General features: G+C 35.8%; 3 protein-coding genes and 1 pseudogene across 4 annotated transcripts; 1 reads left to right on the top strand and 3 right to left on the bottom strand.

Moving 5' to 3' along the window:
• Nucleotides 1–358: 358 nt before the first annotated feature.
• On the bottom strand, nucleotides 359–3,339 carry LOC133829739 (pentatricopeptide repeat-containing protein At1g19720-like). The gene has a single exon (XM_062259512.1). It carries the CDS (start codon nucleotides 3,168–3,170, stop codon nucleotides 537–539), a length of 2,634 nt encoding a protein of 877 aa, XP_062115496.1. The 5' UTR covers nucleotides 3,171–3,339; the 3' UTR covers nucleotides 359–536.
• LOC133829740 (pentatricopeptide repeat-containing protein At1g19720-like) lies at nucleotides 359–9,267 on the bottom strand (annotated as a pseudogene).
• A 482-nt stretch (nucleotides 9,268–9,749) lies between these two features.
• LOC133829742 (phenylacetaldehyde reductase-like) lies at nucleotides 9,750–13,793 on the top strand. The gene is made up of 6 exons (XM_062259514.1): nucleotides 9,750–9,900; nucleotides 9,980–10,155; nucleotides 10,367–10,558; nucleotides 12,642–12,804; nucleotides 13,035–13,221; nucleotides 13,484–13,793. The coding sequence occupies exons 1-6, from the start codon at nucleotides 9,783–9,785 to the stop codon at nucleotides 13,632–13,634; spliced, it is 987 nt and encodes a 328-aa protein (XP_062115498.1). The 5' UTR covers nucleotides 9,750–9,782; the 3' UTR covers nucleotides 13,635–13,793.
• Nucleotides 13,794–14,406: 613 nt separating this feature from the next.
• Nucleotides 14,407–15,058, bottom strand: LOC133829743 (uncharacterized). Of its 2 annotated transcripts, XM_062259516.1 has the most exons (2): nucleotides 14,867–15,058; nucleotides 14,407–14,646 (listed from the first exon to the last, which is right to left on the bottom strand). In XM_062259516.1, the coding sequence occupies exon 2, from the start codon at nucleotides 14,590–14,592 to the stop codon at nucleotides 14,407–14,409; it is 186 nt and encodes a 61-aa protein (XP_062115500.1). In that variant the 5' UTR covers nucleotides 14,593–14,646; nucleotides 14,867–15,058. The 2 variants fall into 2 exon arrangements, with proteins under 2 accessions (XP_062115500.1, XP_062115499.1); XM_062259515.1 differs by lacking the exon at nucleotides 14,867–15,058 and having other exon boundaries at nucleotides 14,407–14,839.
• Between the last annotated feature and the right edge of the window lie 604 nt (nucleotides 15,059–15,662).

The following is a 15,662-nucleotide window of genomic DNA, read 5'->3' as shown; positions in this document are numbered from 1 at the left end:
ATTTATAGTAAACCTCCTATTCTATTAGCATTTACATATCAAATGGCATGAGCACCATTCATGCAGAAAATCCAAATCACTCCATGAAAACAGAGAAGAGAAAGGAACACTTAATTTGATCAAATGGCTCAAAAACATTGCCACTCTACTAAACATTCCCATTATGTAAAACGTTTTCTTGGTCAAATGAAAGACCTCATTGACTCATAATAAATAGAATATAGTTTTATAGACAAATGTGGATAAAAACAGTGAAAATTATTAATTCATATCCATTTTTTCTAACTACTTCAAAATTAGTCCTAATTGGGTTTGAGCATAGAGAGAATGAGTCTGGGATACACTGTTAATGCATCTGTTTGTGACCCAAGTTAGTTCTGGGAGTTTCCTTGTTTTTCATTCCAAAACAAAAGAATTTTTTTTTTTACAAAAAAATAATCTAATACCATACAATTGCTATTCTTGAAATTAAGGCATATTACATACCTAAATCTAATGTAGATGATCCAGAGAAAGTAGCTCACTTGGTTGTTAAACTACCAATAGTCCCTACAAGAGCATTTCCCTTTACTGAAACGATGTAGGCGTTTCGAGTCACTCAGGTATATCTCACACCTATAAGCCATGGAGATATACTTCGCTGTCTCATGGCAACCTTCACACATTCTCAGGTGTTTAACTATTCTGATACATTGGCCCTTTCTTGGAAACTCAATAAGGGCAAAAGCAATTGCAAGCTTTTCACTATGTACACCACCAATCTCTTCCTTATCTTCTTCTTCAAAGCAAAGCCCATCACGAACACCAGATTTTCCCACATTTTTTGGTATACCATTTAACCAAGGATATAGATGAGGTTTAGACTGATCACCAGCAACAAATGTGTAGACTCTGTTGTTAACTTCAATCCAACTCCATCCCATATTCCTTGTAGTGGAACTCTCTTTCTCTAGCATTCTCATTTTGGAATCACTCTCAGATTTTTTCCCAACTAAAGCATCAGCCTGCGCTCTTAACCTCTGAATCAAGTGATTTCCAGGTTCCAACTCAAGCAAATGATTCAGAGCATGCACTGAAATTCCAAAGTTCCTATGAATCCTACTAGCAGTAAGTAAAGCCTCCCAGATTGAGAAGTCAGGTTCTACTGGCATATCTTCAATAAATTCCATTGCCTCTTCAATCTTACCTGAACGGCCATATAAATCTACCATAGCAGAATAATGCTCTAGACTTGGATCAATACCATATTCTTCAGTGATACTAGAGAAAGCTAGCACTCCCATGTCTATTAATCCAGAAAGGCTGAATGCATTGATAACACTTACAAAAGTACCTCTATTTGGCTTCAATCCCGATTTCTTCATTTGATTGAATTGATAAAGTGCAATTGTTGATAAACCATGCAAAACATAACCAGCAATGATTGAATTCCAAGTGATAATATCTTTAGATGACATTATATCAAATACAGTCTTCGAATATTTCATATTTCCAGTGTTGGCATAAGTGTCCAGTAATGAATTTACCACAGGAGTTTGAGACTCTAAGCTTCTGCGCAGTACACATCCATGTATCTCTCTCACCTTTTTTGCAGCAAGTATACTTGTACATGCATGCAGAACACTTAGCATGGTATGCAAATTAGGACTAACACCACAGGATTGCATTTGTCGAAATACCCCAAGCGCCCTGCCTTGATCCCTGCGGTGCAGGTAACCAGCCATGAGAGAGTTCCATGTTGCAGTGTTTAGCTTGAATTTGCCATCTTTCTCCATCCTCTGAAAGATATCTATGGCTTGATCTTCATCCCCATTCTGAATATAGACTGAGATCATGATATTCCAAGTGGAAACATTGGGCAGTATGTCTGATTCTTGCATTTTCACCAAGAGTTCACAAGCCTTACCACAGTAACCAGCCTCACAATAACTACCAATCATTGAGTTCCATGAATAAAGATTTTTGTCTTTAATCGTATCAAAGACTTCTTGAGCCGCTTCCAATTGCCCACACTTGGAATACATGTTGACAAGTGAATTTCCAACTAGAACATTATCTATAAGACCCATTTTAATTGCAAAGGCATGGATTTCAAGCCCTTTGTTGAGCGATCTTAGAGAAGCACAAACTGAAGCTGCAATTGTAATCGTAACTGCGGTCGGGTTGACTCCTGCCGAAAGCATCTCTCTGAAAAAATCTAATGCCTGATCTCTCCTGTTATTGTGAGCAAGCCCTGAGATCATAGAAGTCCAAGTAAATACATCTGGAGTAATGCCAAAACTTTCCATCTCTTTCATCAATCCCATTGCGACATCAGTCTTCCCTAAATTACTACAATTAGCAATCAATATGTTCCAAGTTAACAAACCCGGTTCAGTCCCTTCCTCTCTCATTTCATCAAGAAGTTTAGTAGCTTCTTTGACCTGACCAGAATGGCAAAGCCCAGATATAATTGCATTCCAAGTGACAACATCCCTTTTGTCCATGTTCTCGGAAATCCTCTTAGCCAGATCCAGTTTACCACATTTTACATAGACATCAAAAATTGAATTGTTGACTCGAATAGAACCACTGAAGCCACATCGAATCACCATTGAATGTATCACTTTGGTCATCTCAAATTTCTTAGAATTCCCACAAGCCTCCAATATCTTAGGCAAAAGGAATTGATTGGGAACAATACCATCATCTTTCATCATCAGCACGAAAAGCTCTAAAACTTCCTTCCACCTCTTTGCTCTATAGAACCCACCAATCATAGCTGACCAAGTGAACAAATTTCTGTCACGCATTTCATCGAACACTCTGCGTGCATCATCCAAGTAACATAATTTCGCATACATACTCACTAATTTTGTCTCAACAAAAGGGTCAACATACTCAACCAAACCTATCCGAGCATGAACCTCCCGACCAAACTTAACAGATTTCGCATCAATGCAAGACTGAAGTAAAGTCATATAGGTTCTGGGTTTTACCTTAGACCCACGTTCGGCAATGGAATCCAGAGCCAAGATGGCCTCGCTGAGGCGTCCGTTTTTGCAGAGCTTATCCAAATGAGAGTCAGGAAATAAAGGAATGGTGCTAAGCTTGGTGGGTTTTGAAGAAAATTTAAAGGGATAGCCTGGTTTGACGGGAACTATAGCTATGGGAGGTTTTATTACCTCCATTGTTGGAACTTATGGGTATTGCCCAAAACCAGAAGTTATGCAGTTCGTGGCGGGAAGGACGCTTCACAAGATTGGATTTTTTAAAGGAATGGACGTGGCCAATGTCAGCATTATCATATCCTTTAATATTTTCCATTTTCACTATTTATTTATGATAATATTAATAAGGTTTTATACTTTTTTTTTTTCTTTTTCAGATAAAGGTTTTATATTTTTATACAATTATAAAAAAAATGAATCTTTGCATTCACAAACATGGTCGTGGGATGGGCTTCGTCACCTTAGACACTTTAATTTTGCCATGCTTGGTAAGCAAGGTTGATGGCTCTTACTCGAGATAGCCCTCTTGTGGCTAAAGTCTAATCCGGGTAAGAGCCACAAGAGAATATTCGTAGTTATGTTTGAAGAAGTATTTTGAAGGCTCGTAGCTTGCTCAAATCCGGGTGTAGATGGAGTGTGGGTTCGGGAGAGGATATAGCAATTTTAGACTAACCTTGGCTTCCAGATGAGCACTATCCTTGTGTTGTTTCTACTCATCCAGAGCTATTCAATTTTTTTGTGAGTAGTTTGATGGATATTGATGCTCGTCGTTGGGACAAAGATATCATTGACTTGTTTGAGGATCAGGATAGAGACCTTATTTTAAGTATATCGCTGAGTTGGTCTTCTCAAAATGATCATTGGTATTGGATGAAGGAAAATTCAGGTCATTACTCTGTCAAGAGCGCTTACCACCTGCTGCAAGTTCTCCATGGTCATTGGGTTTTAAACAACAATTCTTGCTTTTGGCGTACTCTTTGGACTCTTAACATACCCCCAAAGGTCAAGAACTTTTTGTAGCATTCTATTTCAAGTTGCCTCCCCACCAACCTAAACTTGAAGCTTCGTTTTGTGGATGTCACTCCTAGATGCGCAATCTACTTGAAATCAAATGAAACAGTTGATAAAGATAAAACAAACTTAATCTCTTGACCAAGTCTCTCCTATTCTTGTGCTTATAGTTTGTAGATATTTGTAAATATCTTAATTGTAAACGTTGTTTTATTTACTTCTCATTTATCACTCTCACTTATTCTTTTAATTCAAATTGTATCTATATATACCATCAATCTCAATAATAACAATTAAGCTTCAATTCATTCACATCTCATATTATTTGCTTTTATATGGTATCAGAGCCTAGATCATTTTTTTTCTTTCTCACATTTGTTTATTCTTCTCTCTCAATGGCATCGAATGATCAATCTCTTCTACCCAACATTGCTGAACCAACCAAGCCTTTCATCATCTCCCTTTCCCACATCCTTAAACTCACTCCCACAAACTACATATCATACAAATCTTAACTTGAAGCTACCCTCGTTGACCACGATTTATACAAATTCATAGATGGTTCCAACCTGCTCCATCTAAAACCATTACCCAAAATGACACTACTAGTACCAATCCTGCCTACACCACCTGGTTCCATCAAGACAAACTCATTTCCATCAAGACAAACTCATTCTTGGAGCTCTTGCTGGCACACTTTCCAATCCACTCGTCCCTCTCATTTCGCAATGTTCTACTACCCATGAAGCTTTGTCTTGTTGGAAAAAGTTTGTGTTCTCTATTAGTAATGATGACGAGCAGACCTTTTGAGGGCTGGTTGGAGCAGATTTTTGCTAAAGGAATTGACAAGAAGGCGTTATTGATTAGCATGATTAGTTGGAGTATTTGGAAAGCTCGCAATGAGCTAGTTTGGAAAGGATTTCGGATGGATTATTATGGAGTTTTATCATTTGTCATTACTTATTTTAACTATTGGAGTAGTACTCAAATGAGTAGTTCAGAAGATTTTCTCTCTTCTGCCCATTTTTCTGGGAACAAAGAGCATTGGACCAAACCTTATGACAATATGGTTAAAGTTAATGTAGATGCTTCATTCATTTGGTGTTGGCTTGGCTATAAGGAATCACAATGGGGCACTTGTTGAGGCGAGGAGTCTTCTTAAGAGGAGTTTAATTCTTCCTCATCTTGCTTAAACAATTGAAATCAAAGAGGTCCTTAGTTGGATTAATTTTGTTAAATATTCAATCTGTAATTCATTAATTAAAATTAAATTAGAAACATTTAATCTTATTAAAAAAATATGTTAGACTAAAATTTAGTGCATGGTCTTTTTATTCTTTTTTTTTTGTAAATATATGTAATGTAAAATATGAACTGATATAAAAATAAACTAAAAGAGCTAAAATGATATAAACCCTAATAATAAACATATCAAATCCTTCCCATTTCTTTTTATTAAATTGCACCTTTGACTCTTAAAAAAACGTCACCTTTGCCATATTACTGCCTTTAAATTTCTGTTTTTATTGTTTATTCACTCATATTCATTATACTATTTCTTGGTGTAATGAAAAACCTTCTTGGTTCACTATGAATAAAGTAGGTTTTTTTTTATAAATTCTTTATATATATATATATATATTACTTATATAAGTATAAAAACAAATTATGGTTCATTTTTCTGCTCCAGGAGAATAAGTGTAAATTATTTTCTTAAGTAAGACCTCAGACTCTTCCCAATAGAGTTTATTCATATCAAAATGTAGAGATGTTGCTAGATCACATATTCAAACATTTGAAGTTGATTAATAAGCTAGTGGAACATATTTTTTCTAAGGGAATTTTTTTTTGACATAGTGATTTGCAATTCAACAAGAAAAAATTTAGATCCTTTTGAAATTTATTATTGGTTTTTCTTTAATTAGTTTATAACTGTTTATTATCATATTATATTTGATTTATTTGCATAACATATTTGTTTATGACTGCTAAAAATAAATCAGATGAGCACCATCCAAGTAGAAAATCCAAACAAAAGAAGAGTAAAAGTTTATACTTTTTTTTATACACATGTCTGAGTTGAGACCACTATTCAGTTTTATCAAATGGCTCAAAAACATAGCCACTACTAAACGTCAAAAGAATAAAGTATAATAGCCACTATTCAGTTTCTGAAAACTCTTTGACTCACTATAAATAAAGTATAATAGCTTTCAATGACTGCCAGACAATTATGCCAATAAAATAGTCAAAATAATAAGTTCATATCCATTTTTTCCGACTACTCAAAAATTAGTCCTAATTGGATTTGAACACTAATGACTAAAGAGTATCAGGCTGCATAGCGTCATGGCTGGTTAAGTACTATGCATCTGTTGGTGACACTAGTTATTTCTGGGAGTTTTTTTGTTTCTCATTCCATAAAAGAAAGCTCTTCTTTTATATTTTTTTCTTCAAAAAACTAAAAATGATCACATTCTTTACAATTGCTAGAAATTCAGGCATATGACATACCTAAATCTCTCATCCTTTGAACTCATATGAAGATGATCCGGAGAAAACAGCTCACTTGGTTGTTGCACGATTGCACTACATAGAGCTAATAAAGAAAGACTTCATCTGCACTACCAATAGTCCCTACAAGAACATTGCCCTTTACCGAAACGATGCAGGCACTTTGAGTCACTCAGGTATATCTCACACCCGTAGGCCATGGAGATATACTTTGCTGTCTCATGGCAACTTTCACACATTCTCAAATGCTTAACTATTCTGATACATTGGGCTTTCCTTGGAAACTCAATAAGGGCAAACGCAATTGCAAGCTTTTTACTATGTACACCGCCAACTTCTTCCTTGTCTTCTTCCCCAAAGCAAAGCCTGTCATGAAAACCAGATTTACCCACATGTTTTGCTATATCACGTATCCAAGGATATAGATGAGGTTTAGATTGATCACCAGCAAAAAATGTACAGACACTGTTGTTAAGTTCAATCCAGCTCAGTCCCATATTCCTTTTAGTAGAAATCACTTTCTCTAGCTTTCTCATTTTGGAATCACTCTCGGATTTTATCCCAACTAAAGCATCAGCCTGTGCTCTTAACCTTTGAATCCAGTGATTCCCAGGTTCCAACTCAAGCAAGTGATTTAGAGCATGTACTGAGATCCCAAAGTTCCTATGAATCCTACTAGCGGTAAGTAAAGCTTCCCAGATTGAGGAGTCAGGTTCTACTGTCATATCTTCAATGAACTCCATTGCCTCTGTAATCCTACCAGAACGGCCATATAAATCTACCATAGCAAAATAATGTTCTAGACTTAAAACGATACTATAATCTTTGGTGATACTAGAGAACGCTAGCTTTCCCTTCTCTGTTAATCCAGAAAGACTGTATGCATAGATAACACTTACAAAAGTACCTCTATTTGGTTTCAATCCCGATTTCTTTATGTGATCAAATAGATCAAGTGCAACTGTCGATAAACCATGCAAAATATAACCAGAAATCATTGAATTCCAAGTGATAATATCTTTATATGAGATTCTATCAAAGATAGTTCTTGAATAATTAATATTTCCAGTCTTGGCATAAGTGTCCACTAATGAATTTGCCACTGGAGTTTCAGACACTAAGTTTCTGCGCAGTACGCAGCCATGTATCTCTTTCACCTTTTTTGCAGCAAGTATACTTGTACATGCAGGCAAAACACTTAACATGGTCACCAAATTAGGACTAACACCACAGGATTGAATTTGTCGAAATATCCTAAGCGCCCTGCCTTGATCCCCAAGGTGCAGATAACCAGCAATGAGAGAGTTCCATGTTGCAGTGTTTCGCTTGATTTTTTCCATCTTTCTCCATCCTTTGAAAGAGATCCGTGGCTTGGTCTTCATCACCATTCTGTATATATCCTGAGATCAAGATATTCCATGTGATAACATTAGCTGTTACATCTGATTCCTGCATTTTCATGAAGAGTTCACAAGCCTTACCACAGTAACCGGCTTGACAATACCCGCCAATCATTGAGTTCCATGAGTAAACATCTTTGTCTTTAATCATATCAAAGACATCTTGAGCAGCTTCCAATTGCCCACACTTGGAATACATGTCAACAAGTGAATTTCCAACTAGAACATTATCTATAAGACCATTCTTAATTGCAAAAGCATGGATTTCCAGCCCTTTGTTGAGTGATCTTAGAGATGCACAAGCTGAAGCTGCACTTGTAATCGTAACTTCATTCGGGTTGACTCCTTCTGAAATCATGTCATTGAACAAATCTAATGCCTCACCTCTACTGTTATTATGAGCAAACCCTGAGATCATAGAAGTCCAAGTAAATACATCAGGAGAAATCCCAGCACTTTCCATCTCTTTCTTCAATCCCATTGCAACATCTGTTTTCCCTAATTGATTACAACTAGCAATCAATATGTTCCAAGTTACCAAACCTGGTTCAGTCCCTCCCTCTCTCATTTCATCAAGAAGTTTAGTAGCTTCTTCAATCTGACCAGTATGGCAAAGCCCAGATATAATTGCATTCCAAGTGACAATGTCTTTCTTGTTCATCTCCTCGAAAAACCTCTTAGCCCAATCCAGTTTCCCATATTTTGCATAAACAGCCAAAATTGAATTGTTGACTCTAATAGCACCACTGAAACCACATCGAATCACCATCGAATGTATCAATTTGGTTATCTCAAAATTCTTGCAATTCCCACAAGCCTCCAATATCTTAGGCAAAAGGAATTGATCGGGAACAATACCATCATCTTTCATCATCAACAAGAAAAGCTCTAAAACTTCCTTCCACCTCTTTGCTCTAGAGCATGCACCTATCATAGCTGACCAAGTGAACAAGTTTCTTTCACGCATTTCATCGAACACTCTGCGTGCATCATCCAAGTACCCACATTTCGCACACATACTCACTAATTTAGTCTCAACAAAAGGGTCAACATACTCAACAAGACCCATCCGAGCATGAAACTCCCGACCCAACTTGACACAATTCTCATCAATGCAATGCTGAAGTAAATTGATATAGGTTTTTGGTTTTACCTTGCACCCACGTCCGACAATGGAATCCAGAGCTAAGATGGCCTCGCTGAGCCGTCCCTTTTTGCAGAGCTCATCCAAATGAGAATCCCCAAATAAAGTAATGGTGCTGAGTCTGGTGGGTTTTGGAGAAAATTCAAAGGGATAGCCTGCTTTGGTGGGAACTATAGCTATGGAAGGTTTCACCTCCATTGTTGGAACTTATCGGTGGGGTATTACCCAGAGCCTGAAACTCACATTTTGAGTTTATAGCTAGCTTAGCTTGGAGTTCGTGGCTGGAAGGAAGCTAACACAAGATTGGATTTTGGAAAGGAATGGACGTAGGGACCTCACCTAATCTCCTCAGCTCATCATTATCTTCATATACTTTTCTACAATATTAAATACATATATCAAAACCTCCCAATTCTTTTATGAAATTACACAATTTATTCTTAAAAAAGATGCCATCTTTGCCTTCAAAATTCTATTTTTATAGTTTACACACTGATAGTTTAGATCATCTATTATTATACTATTTCTTGGTCCAATGAAAAACCTCTTTGACTAATCTTTTTTATTGACTGGCATGGCAGACAAAAGTGCCAATAAACTAGTCAAAATAAGCTCATATTCATATTTTCTTAGCAACTACTTCAAAACTAGTCCTAATTGAGTTTGAACACTGGGAGAGAGAGAGAGAGAGAGAGAGAGAGAGAGAGAGAGAGAGAGAGAATAATGAGTGGAATAGGGAAGGTTGTGTGTGTAACAGGAGCATCAGGCTACATAGCCTCATGGCTAGTTAAGATCTTACTACAACAAGGGTACACTGTCAATGCAACTGTTCGTGACCCACGTTAGTTCTTGAAGTTTCCAAGTTATTGATTACCAAAAAAAGATGTTTTATTGTTCTAACTTGAAATCCACTTATGTAGATGATCCAGAGAAAACAGACAATTTGGTTGCACTAGATGGAGCTAAAGAAAGACTTCATCTGCTCAGAGCAGATTTAATGGAAGAAGGATCTTTCGATTCTGCTATTAATAGGTGTGATGGAGTTTTTCATACAGCTTCTCCTGTGCTAGATTCAAGGTTCACCATTGACCCACAGGTAGACATGTTCTTATATATTAATGCCTCAGATTAGTGTTTTATGAGTCGGTGAAGATATCAAAACATTTGAAACATGTATTGAGTATTTTCAATAGAATGTCAAGTGTGTTAGATGAAGTGTCTGGTGTGAAAAGCAACTAAAAAAAAGCTACTTTTACATTTTGGTTGCATAACTTATATATTTGATGGTGTGATATGAAACATTTCAGGCAGAAATAATTGATCCTGCTGTGAAGGGAACATTGAATGTTTTGAGCTCGTGTGCAAAATCTCCATCTGTAAAGAGAGTGATCATAACTTCTTCAATCGCTTCGGTTTTTGAGAATGGAACACCTCTAACCCCTGGTGTGGTAGTTGATGAGACATGGTTTTCTGATATTGCTTTCTGTGAAAAAAATAAGGTATGATAAATAGTCTTCTATTGTTCTGCCAAACCAAATATCCAATTCTCAGAAATAAAATAATCAAGAAAGCAATAAAAAAGAGAATGAAAGAGGAAATGGACTAATATCTCTCTTTAAAACTCAAATGAATATAATTTTGTATACTGATCATCCGGAAATTAGGATGCTATGAATTAGATTACATGGTTTCTTTCTGTTAGAGAAAATATCTTACACAGGAAGTGTGTGGGTATATTCAACAATTTATAAGAGGGTTACTTCACTCATCACCAATTAGTTTTGAGATGGAACCCCATGCTTCTTACCATACACCCCATTCTACTTCTAAGCTATTTTCCGCATTCTAACATGGTATCATGAGCCAATGAAAACTATAACGAGCAAACACGATCCAAATCCAAAACCGGTCCAAAAAGAGAGCGAAAAAGAATCATTGTGATTCGGGGATAATGAGCCAAAAAGAGCCCAAAAAAAAACCAAAGAAACACCTACGATCGAGCCGTCCAAGATTGGTGAGCAAAAATAGCCACCATCTTGAGGGAGATGTTAGAGAAAATATCTTACATAGAAAGTGTGTGGGTATATCAACAATTTATAAGAGAGTTACTCCACTCATCACCAATTGGTTTTGAGATGGAACTTCATGCTTCATACCATGCACCCCATTCTACTTCTAAGCTACTTTCAGCATTCTAACACTTTCAAACCTGTCACTAACTGAATTAACTAACAAAATCGGCAATCCTTTTTAGTTCCTATGCTACTTTATCATGTCCCCAATAGGAGGGTATTTCTTCATGCTGAAAATTACAAAGTCTAAGCCATTCTTGAACATTGAGAGATTTACAGATTTTATCATGGTTCTCTGCTGTGCTAACTTATTTATCTCAATCTGACCTTTTCCTACTGTATCACACAATGAAACACAGATAGATATTCACTATGCAACTTAAATAATCTCTTTCATAGCTTCAGTAGCAAATGCTTATGGCAATGAAGACATGTAAAAATACTGATTTTGACTTGGATTTCTATTTCCCAATCTAATTACTTTTTTTTTTTGTCTACATTCTACACTTGTGATAGACTCTGAATTTGTTTAGACTTGGAGAGCAACCTGAAGTAGTTTCCCCAACATTAAAGTTTCTTGAGTGCAACTCAGGGATTTTACACAATATGAGCATGTGACTATAGGCAGGAAAATAAAAAATCATCTTCTAAGGAGATTGTCTTTTATATTCTTTGATTCTTGCATCTTTGAATATATAATAACATCTTTCAAGATGGTTCCACTTTGTTAGATTTGCAGTCATATACAACTGTTCAAGCTTCAACCAAATTCTTCTCACACCACTTTGTTTGAATGGTACACAATGGTAGTGCTATAGGTCATCTCTTCCTTTCCTTCTGTTGCCATGGAGCTCGGAGAATTGTTCTCAGCCCAGCTCGAGAATTATTTTCATTCTTTTCCTCCATATCCCCAATTCAGATTTCCTCTCAATAATTTACATTGCAGACTTCTTAATATACCAATTCATGTTGGTCTCTTGTTCTAAGTTTGGTTACTGTTGAAACTATCAACAGCAAGACTCGACTGCAATAAACTTCGAACAACACAAAGCAAAGAACACTAACCAGAAAACAAAATAAAAAAAAAAGAAACACACAAAATCATATTGGTTTGGCAATGTATGCCCACATCCACTTCGAGCATCACCACAAGTTCCACTAATGATAATCAACAATATACATCTGCCACAGTTGAAAGTCTCACATTCAACCCTTGTACCCAATTACACCCTTTGCTCTCAAATCTCACAACACAGTAATGAGAGCACTCAAAAGCACACAGTCTTCTTGGTTGTATCTTGTTACCCTTTCGAAAACATAATGAGTGGTATTTATAGAAAACATTTCCTAAGAAAGTAAACCGAATTAGTTAAAACTAACTAAAGGTCAATATAAAGGGAAATTGCAGTTGAATTTTCGGAGAATTAACTCAAAAGTTGCCTTAATAGCATGCAATAGATAGACTTTCCTATGTTTTATATGATTTTATATTTGCCCTTATGTTTTTCAGCGCTGGTATACACTTTCAAAAACACTGGCTGAGGTTGCTGCTAGGAAGTTTGCTAAGGAAAGTGGGATGGATTTGGTCACCATTCATCCAGGATTTGTGATTGGTCCTCTTGTACAGCCTAGTACTAAAACCACTGCGAAGCTGATTCTCGATCAAATAAGTGGTCATTTTTTTTTCCTTTTCTGAATGATTCACTAGCTGTTGTTCACACTGTTACCTTAAGATAGTTTTTTCTTCTTCTTCTTATTCTTCATAAAGTAATAGATTTAACTTAGTGGCTAGAAATGAGATTGTGCACTAAGTTTTAATAATAAACTTCTTAATGACATAGTACAGAAGCTACTTTAATTCAAACTTCTGATTTATTTTCTCATTTTGTTTGTTCAAGTGCAGGAGCTCAAACATTTCCCAATCGAGTATTGCCATTTGTCGACGTTAGGGATGTTGCCAATGCACATATTCAAGCATTTGAAGTTGCTTCAGCTAGTGGAAGATACTGTGTAGCTGGACCTGTTTTACATATTTTGGAGTCATTGAAGATTTTGCTACATCTATACCCTTCTTTGACCATTCCTGACAAGTAAGTTATAATTTTAAAGCTATATGTTCTCTTATTTCCATTCTTATGTGGCAGGAAGATAATATAGGAACCACAATCTGAAAATGGCTTTTGAGCCTTCTCCATTGAACTTCAATCCAAGGAAGTAGAAGTAGAAGAAAAGAAAGAAAGAAAGAAGAATTTTCTATTATACCCCATTATGGATATTATCTATCAGAGAAGAATAATTGTAGTATATTATGCATCAAATCTAATGAATGTTGTGTTGTATATTGTTTTGTAGATGTGAAGATGATAATGAGCCTCTCAAGCCAAAGTTCCAAGTTTCAAATTTGAAAGCAAAAAGTTTGGGAATAATTAACTTTGTTCCCTTGGAAGTGAGTCTGAGGGACACTGTAGAAAGCTTCAGAGAAAAGGGTCTTCTAAACATCTAGTGTAGACTAGTATAGTCATAGGCTATTCTTAATAAAGCTTTTGTATTTTGTATTATACAAATGTGCTGCTGGTTCTAAAGCCATTAAGACATAGAAGACAAAGACAAAGTTTCTGTTTTTAATTATTTATATATATATATAATTATGAGAATTTTTCTACTGCCTTCACTTTAAGCTTTACTGGTAGGAATCTCAGTGTTCTTGACCCGTGAATAGTTTTCGGTGCGATTTTTTTTTATGACAGTGTATGTTGTAGCTATTTAGAGTATCCTGCAATTTTTTAGAAAATTACCAATAGTTTACAGTAACGAAAACTAAGTTCAAACATGTTGCTTCCACGATCATAAAAAAAATTAGTCACGCTTGCAATAACATATTTGAACTTAGTTTTTGGTACTGAAAACTATTCAGAATTTTTTGAAAATTTGTAGATGCTCCAAACAGCTACAATATACACGGTCATAACAAAAAATTTCACCGAAAACTATTCATAAGTCGAGAACACTGAGAGCCCTATCGGTAGAGCATAAAATGCTGCACCGAATAAGCAACAATAACATCGAAACAGGACAAACTTAGAAGAGAAAGAAAGAGTACATCGAACTGAGAAATGACAATAACATCGAAACAAGACAAACGAAAGTACAGTAAATGTTGTCGTTTGTGTATGTCGAACTGAGAAACGACAGTGGACATCCAAAAACGACAAACAAAAGTGTTCTAAATGTTGTCGTTTTTCTATGTATACTTACAGAGTATTGCAAGGTTTAGTTTAGTCGTCGTCGTCGTCGATGAGTTTTCTGAGGCGATCTTTGACGAAATCCCTGCGAGCTTTGAGGCGAGCTTGTTCGGCCTCGACATTGGAGTAGGCAAGGTGAGCTCCAACCCCCATGAACGACACTCCCGCCGCGAACAACGCCGCCGTCACTGCTACCTGCCTCCGCGTTTGCGAGTACATCTCTTCTCTTCTCTTTCGCCCTTTTTCCTCTTCCAATTGGAGCTTTTCTTCTTCCTTTATTATCCATTCATGTTCACCATGATCAAAATTTAACAAATCTCTAACTTTTCCACTGTACACATCAAATTTTGTAGCAGCAACAAGTTCCAGTTTATGATATATGTATACACACACACACACACACATATATATATAATATGAAATATAGGTTTGAAGAAACAAGTTCCAGTTTTTATTACATACATTTACTATTTATAAAGATATGGATTTTTACCTTAATTTGGCTCGAAGGGTTTGAGCAGATTGATTTTTAGAGAGAGAAAAAGAGAGTTTGAGAGTGACTGAGCTAGAGAAAAAAAAATTATATTTAACTTATTAAAAAAATGAATTTTTTATTTAATATTTGATAGATGGGTTTTATTTATCATTTAAACTTTTAAATATAAAATATTTTGTGATCAAGAATTGACATGGAAGAGTGTAGAAGAGGATGAGAGCCAGCAAATTCATGGTTTTCATTGCAATTATGCAGTGAAAAGACAGAGCTTGCTAATTATATATATGATCAGCCTAGCATTATATATTGAAATTACTTCATAATATTGAAATTTTAATGTATAGTAGAGCTATTCGCAATTTTTTTGCATTGATCATTTTGTTTATTTTTATTTTATGTATAACATAACCAGTTATCTGTATATGCATGTGTTATTGAAAAACTGAATACGTTTGGTAAAGGAAGTTTTTTTTTTTTTTTTTTTTTGCCGATTTAGCCGAGCCTATAAACTTCAACTTACTAGTCCTGCATGAGTTGATATCGATTTTTATGTCGGTATATTATTCTCGTTGATATGTACGTATATATGATAGAATATATCCACAATTTCTTCAGAGTTAAAATATTAGTTTGGATACTTAATAATGCAAGGAAAAAAATCTCCTTGTTTCACCCCCTTAATCTCTTGTTTTCAGTCTTTTTTTCATGGCTGGTGGTGTGCCAATGGAGCTGTTTACTGCCACAACCATGTGTTTATCTGTGATTGCTGACATTGACATCGACATTTTGTTAC

This window comes from Humulus lupulus, chromosome 4 (assembly GCF_963169125.1).
Source record: "Humulus lupulus chromosome 4, drHumLupu1.1, whole genome shotgun sequence".
NCBI lineage: Eukaryota > Viridiplantae > Streptophyta > Magnoliopsida > Rosales > Cannabaceae > Humulus > Humulus lupulus.
The sequence above is the reverse complement of the archived record's forward strand: the minus strand, read 5'-3'. Positions and strand labels throughout refer to the sequence as shown.